Raw genomic sequence first — 6971 nt, forward strand, 5'->3', positions numbered from 1 at the left:
GACCATGCTTGCAAAATTACCTGAGCTTTGGTCCGAGTCGCAAAACAATGGAATATAGCAATAATGGTAACGACGCAGTAATTGTTAAAAATGTTGCGAGATCAACGCCGAACACGACAAACGCTGGAGAGATATCAATGAAGCCAAATGCAGCTTGCTCAATAATTTGATAACGATACACACGTACAATAATAAGTATTAATGCGGTTTACTAACGAATTTGTGGTCAGTTCGAATGCGATGCTTGAAGAGATGTGGGAACTGAAGTAAGAAGTAAAATTGAAAGAATCAAGAAAACGGCTTCAAATGACGTGAATGCGTAAGAGCAGTTAAGCGATGTAGTGTTATGTCTTTGATACAAGTAAAAAATATAGCGGCAAACTCATAGTAATTATTTTATTCATCACTTATAAGAAATCCAGCACATATATACATAGAAATGATTAAATATATTACTTATGCAATAGTATAATATTCGAATTTCATTCAAAATTTCGTCTATATTACTTCGGGTAAACCGAAATTCATTGTGAAACAAATATACCCAATTGATTACTTGACTTTGAACCCCAATATAGTGTCAAGTGAATATGAAGCACCATAAATTTCGATGTTTATTCGCACGGAATTCAATAATTTCACTTGTTTTCAAAAAGTTTTTCATTATCACTGGATTTAACCATTGCGAATTGAATATAAATCAGAAGAATCGTTCATAAAACAATCATGAAATAAGATATCCATACGAGTATATCATTGGCTAAGACTCGTTACTGTAATGAGGAATCTAAAGTTCATGCGTAAAAAGTTATAAGAATTAAACCTGAGAGTTGATCTTAATCTTGCATTTTCAATACATAGTTGTACACAGGTAGCCAGTACGACAGCGAGTTAAATGAACATGTACCTGCCTGATACGCGACAATTTACCAAGTCCTTATCGCCCGTTAAATTATGAACAATACGTTGGTGTGCAAACTCCGTCAATAATGGCATTGCATCGAGATGCTGCATTCGGACTATTTTTCATCGAAAATAGTGCGACAAAGAAGAACAGATACAAGTCACGTATACTTTCGTCAGTATCTACTTCGAGGTTACTTCTGGTGACCAGTTTATTAGACATAAATGCAAAAAGTTATCTGGATAGCTGAGATGCTCTGATAGCCATTGAAGCGGTGTTTCTGGTAGAGGGGTAATTCCATGTGTTCTCACAACCACTGTTTAAAAAAAAGAAGTTTTGTGAGTCTTACACCTTATACCTTAGATACTAGACAAATAATACATATACACGGCTGGGAGTAACATAAACTATCTTCTCATCAATTTGATTTCACTACCAATTTAATAAATACCACTGCTTCAGAATGAGTGACAATAACTAATTTACGAGTTTGCAATGAAAAAAAGTAATTGCAAACCTTTTTCTTGGTCAGGAAAGACTTCCGACAACAAATGGCCTAATTTTTTTCTCTGCCCCTCTTCGTTAACAGGTTTCACCAATTTTTGAATGTACTTTTCTTCACTGAGGTAACATCTAAAGGGTATATATTTGAAACCATCGTCATTGCTAGATTCCATAAGACGCCTGTTGATGGCCCAAAATTGGTCAAATTTATCATTCAGTAACCCAAGCCACAATTGATTATGATCTTTCTTTTGCATACTAGATACGACTTGTCCTCTGTGTTTCAGTACATCAGATTCTTTGATACAGGCCAGGAAATACGATTCCACTACTTCCCTAGAATCAAATGCATATGGTTTAAATATAATTTCCACTTTGCAGTAACGTCAACTTTGCACTACACTCAATAATTTAATTGGGTAGAACAATGTTGATGGTTTAATTTATTTTATTTCATGTATGATCATAATGGTACATGTACCCTTTAAAGTTATTCCATCTTGTCTGTAACTAAAATTAGCAACACAGAAGCAATTCATACTTATTCTGACAGTGCATAATGGCATTTTCTGGAAATTTGTCAAAATGGACAGTGATATTCCAAGGCAGTTGAATATCTATGGCATGCAGGTCAAGTAATACGCCGATTGGTAGGTGCCATTTCAATGGCGCTCCATTGAATTCTAACCACATTTCATTATCCTGTTTATCCTTCTGTATGTGGCGCGTGAAATGTTTGCGAACCTAAAATGCACAAAACTTCTAGAGCTGAAATAAAAAGTAGGTGTATTCTGTGTATATTGTTTGACTTATCAATAGTCTATACATTTTACACAGATAATGATGCAGATAATAGCTGCGTGATTTTCTCAACATCAATTCGTTAAGAGTTATTTATTGATGAATGAAAACCTACCCTGAGACGTATAGATTGTTCGAAAATATTCTATTAACTTCAAGTTACTGGAGATAATTGTACTTAATGATATTGTGTAATGTGCAGATTCATTTTACTCACCTTGTCAACGCAGAGAGGAAAATAACTTAACCTAGGGACCATCAAATAATAAGGAGCTGGAGCCTGAAGTTCACAGACTTCTTCTGAATCAAGTTGAAAGCAGACTGGAACCTTGCCTTCCCATATCTCCCGTAAAACTTCTCTGTCGTTAGCCATGGTGACGACCAATTGACAAACCTAAAGAACAATTTGTCGACCTTTGATGCTTACTTTCTAGCTTACACTGACGGGTAATCACTTATTGAATAGGTTATGCCCTCCATCACTTTATCTTAACGCCGTGACACAAGTGCAAACTGAGTGACTGACTAGCGAGGCATAAATTGGGTGGCGAATATAGAGGAATAATTATACGTTCCAGGAATGACTATCGCCGTTTTATCACATGACAATTCGACTTTCATCTCCGATTTCAACTCGGGATTTGTGAAGTTACCCAGGTATAAGTTGTGACCGAGTTGCTCGAGGTGTAACCACGACATACACGAGAGCTTAGCAGTTAGGTGGATACTAATGTACACTGTTTTACCTTGGAATACGTTCTGACTCTGCCGGGGTTCTTGCTGAAAAACAAAATTACCGGTAGGTGGCATCTTCGGCTCAATGTAAAGCTTACTAAGGTATATAATATTCTGTTATATTTTATTACCTTAATACTCTCGTTGATTGAGGAATATAAAAACAGTTGCCCTAATGGGCTTTGGTGTGGCAACTGAAAATCGTTGTGCGCTTGCGCTCCCTAAGATGTTCCAATAGTAGAGTTGAAAACTTATTGCAGGACATCAGAGAGTTACCGATTTCGACATGATGTTGGCTGCATTCACCTTCCGAGTAACACTATCTTCGCAATGGTAAGTCCAAGCCGGTACTTAGCCTGTGTGTGCTTACGGACTTGTCGGCGATAGAAGAAATCAATAATGAGAAAAAATTTCTTCCGAAATTCGTAGCAATACAGTGATTTAATTAAAGTATAGGTACCCGAGAGAAGAATTTATACATAGATCATAAATGATAATAGATCAAATGTGATAATGATGCAGAGCCAAAAAGTATACATATATATGCGGTCCATGAACGATATTAATACATATGATCCATTTACGATTAATACGTGATGAATACTACAAATTTTATAATTTTCCGAGAGACGAAATAGATTATCTACAATAATCGGCTATAATATGAAAATCGAAGAATTATTCATTTCGAAATCGGATTCTATTCGACACGCGCTTGATGTATTCCATAACATTAGTATTCATAATTATTCCAACAACTTTTCATTTGCCCTCTCGAACTTAAATTTTCGTAGGCATAGAATCGAAACGCTGTTTTAGCTAGTCGAAATTGAAGTATCTACGTTGGGTAGAGAAGCAGAATTGTTTTTCGAAACGTGTTCGTATGGAAAAACATTCAGAGTAACTGTGATACATCACGGATCAACTAATTTTAACCAAAATAAGATGGATGCTCCGTATACGAGATAGTATTTAACGCAGTGTCCTGATTTAAAGAACTAAAAAGGTGATTGTCGACGATTTTTGTGTTTTTGACAGGGAGAGATGGAACGAAGCTTCTTAGAACTTCGAGTGTATTTGACAACACATATGAAAAGTACGAGCAAATATTTTTATCATCCAACCGTCACAAAACGGCAGTGTTATTAGCTGACCCGTTAAAATTGTGAAACCTAAAATCATTATACATCTTATCATATCATCATACATCATACATCGTACATCATACATCGTGCATCATACATCATCATACACAGTATTAAAGGTCGAAACCAAAGTTTGGATGTCGGATGTTCAGAAAGTGACGTCACCAAATCAAAATCAGCTAGCCGAATTCCTCAGTCTGGAAACAACCGCGCAGTAGAGCGGACGGGTGAGAGTCGCGCTCCGCAAATTTCGAGTACCAGGTTCTCAACCTCCCGGATCCCGCGCTTCGGGTCCGCTACGTATTTCGAGTACCGGGTTCTCAACCTCCCGGATCCCGCGCTTCGGGTCCGCTACGCGGTGAAACTCGACTTCCAGGATAAGCGCTCCGTGGTTCCTCGTTCATGTTTACAATAAATTATTTCAATTCGTTTTTCGCGCAACCCCAAATTCGGTAGCTGTCAGTCCGCTAATAAAATTTCTCGACTTCCAGGATAAGCGCTCCGTGGTTCCTGGTTCATGTTTACAATAAATTATTTCAATTCGTTTTTCGCGCAACCCCAAATTCGGTAGCTGTCAGTCCGCTAATAAAATTTCTCGACTTCCAGGATAAGCGCTCCGTGGTTCCTCGTTCATGTTTACAATAAATTATTTCAATTCGTTTTTCGCGCAACCCCAAATTCGGTAGCTGTCAGTCCGCTAATAAAATTTCTCGACTTCCAGGATAAGCGCTCCGTGGTTCCTGGTTCATGTTTACAATAAATTATTTCAATTCGTTTTTCGCGCAACCCCAAATTCGGTAGCTGTCAGTCCGCTAATAAAATTTCTCGACTTCCAGGATAAGCGCTCCGTGGTTCCTCGTTCATGTTTACAATAAATTATTTCAATTCGTTTTTCGCGCAACCCCAAATTCGGTAGCTGTCAGTCCACTGATAAAATTTCTCTACTTCCAGTATAAGCGCTCCGTGGTTCCTGGTTCATGTTTACAATAAATTATTTCAATTCGCTTTTCGCGCAACCCCAAATTCGGTAGCTGTCAGTCCGCTAATAAAATTTCTCGACTTCCAGGATAAGCGCTCCGTGGTTCCTGGTTCATGTTTACAATAAATTATTTCAATTCATTTTTCGCGCAAGCCGAAATTCAGTAGCTGTCAGTACGCTAATAAAATTTCTATAACTTTACAATCTTCTCATAATCTTTTTGGTAAAATATGTCGATAAAAAAATTATATTAAACCTTACACATTATTTTTGATTTGTTCTCATGCTGAAAATATTTATTAGTATTCGAGGTATAACTCGAGGTGGTTGGCGGTGGTTAGGGGTGGTTGCGGGTAATCTCGGTGATTCAGAAAGGGGGACGAGGATTTGTGCTCGGTGAGTAAAACACTTTTATAATATTTGATGGCAATTATAATTATATTTCATCTAAAATATTTCAAACTAGTCATGTTTACATTAAATTATTTCAATTCATTTTTCGCGCAAGCACATATTCAGTAGCTCGAATAAGCTTATACAATTTATTATATTATTAATTAATTAATGAATATTCTTATAATATTTAATGGCAATTGTAATTATGTTGTATTCAAAATTTTTCAAACTTGTCATGCTTGCAATAAATTATTTCAATTCGTTTTTCGCGCAAGCACAAATTCAGTAGCTATGAATAAGCTTATACAATTGATTATATTATTAATTAATTGATTACTCAATTACTCAATTATATTAATCGTTACACAATATTTTCGATGTGTTCTTATACTGAAAATATTTATTACTATTCAAGGTATAACCTGAGGTGGTTGAAGGTGGTCGGAGGTGGACGAGGAGGAGGACGAGGAGGACGAGGAGGACGAGGAGGACGAGGAGGACGAGGATTTGTGCTGGGTGAGTAAAACACTTTTATAATATTTGATGGCAATTGTAATTATATTTCATCTGAAATATTACAAACTTGTCACGTTTACAATAAATTATTTCAATTCATTTTTCGTGCAAGCACATATTTAGTAGCTATGAATAATCTTATACAATTTATTATATTATTAATTAATCAAATAATATTCTTATAATATTTAATGGCAATTGTAATTATATTTCATCTGAAATGTTACAAACTTGTCACATTTACAATAAATTATTTCAATTCATTTTTCGTGCAAGCACATATTCAGTAGCCAAGAATAATCTTATACAATTTATTACATTATTAATTAATTGATTGATTACATTAATCCTTACACAATATTTTTGATGTGTTCCTATACTAAAAATATTCATTACTATTCCAGGTATTACCCGAGGTGGTCGGAGGTGGACGAGGAGGAGGACGAGCTGGACGAGGAGGAGGACCAGGTGGACGAGGAGGAGGACGAGGTGGACGAGGAGCAGGCGGGGTAGGTCGTGGGAGAGGACCTCTCCTCTCCTCAGAGGAGGGGAGGGGGGGGGGGGGCAGGGAAGGGGTAGAGGTGGGCGGGGAGGGGGAAGGGAAGGGAAGGGAAGGGGTGGGGTGGGGAGGGGAAGGGTGGGGTGGAGGACGGGAGGGAGGGAGGGAGGGCGGGAGGGAGGGAGGGAGGGAGGGAGGGAGGGAGGGCGGGTGGGCGGGAGGGAGAGAGTGGAGGACGGATGTCGATGCGAGCCCGTTAGAGTTAATAGAGCAGAACACCTCCCCGCCCTCCCGCCCTCCCTCCCTCCCTCCCTCCCTCCCGCCCTCCCTCCCTCCCTTCCGTCCACCACCCCACCCTTCCCCTCCCCGCCCCTCCCCTTCCCTTCCCTTCCCTTCCCCCTCCCCGCCCACCTCTACCCCTTCCCTGCCCCCCCCCCCCCCTCCCCTCCTCTGAGGAGAGGAGAGGTCCTCTCCCACGACCCACCCCGCCTG

At 38.8% G+C, this 6971-nt stretch overlaps 1 protein-coding gene across 1 annotated transcript; it reads right to left on the reverse strand.

The window, feature by feature from the left end:
* Positions 1–382: 382 nt before the first annotated feature.
* On the reverse strand, positions 383–2909 carry LOC124178836 (autophagy protein 5). Its single transcript, XM_046562569.1, has 5 exons — positions 2863–2909; positions 2427–2603; positions 1950–2152; positions 1422–1744; positions 383–1220 (listed from the first exon to the last, which is right to left on the reverse strand). The coding sequence occupies exons 2-5, from the start codon at positions 2580–2582 to the stop codon at positions 1087–1089; spliced, it is 816 nt and encodes a 271-aa protein (XP_046418525.1). The 5' UTR covers positions 2583–2603; positions 2863–2909; the 3' UTR covers positions 383–1086.
* Between the last annotated feature and the right edge of the window lie 4062 nt (positions 2910–6971).

The sequence above is a fragment of the Neodiprion fabricii genome, chromosome 3 (assembly GCF_021155785.1).
Source record: "Neodiprion fabricii isolate iyNeoFabr1 chromosome 3, iyNeoFabr1.1, whole genome shotgun sequence".
Lineage (NCBI taxonomy): Eukaryota > Metazoa > Arthropoda > Insecta > Hymenoptera > Diprionidae > Neodiprion > Neodiprion fabricii.

Coding starts and splice junctions, on each gene's coding strand:
- LOC124178836 (XM_046562569.1), bottom strand. CDS start 2,582: ATGGCTAACGACAGAGAAGTTTTACGGGAGATATGGGAAGGCAAGGTT. Junction 2,153..2,426: donor TTCCTCTCTGCGTTGACAAG/GTGAGTAAAATG, acceptor TGTGCATTTTAG/GTTCGCAAACATTTCACGCG. Junction 1,745..1,949: donor ATTATGCACTGTCAGAATAA/GTATGAATTGCT, acceptor ATTTGATTCTAG/GGAAGTAGTGGAATCGTATT.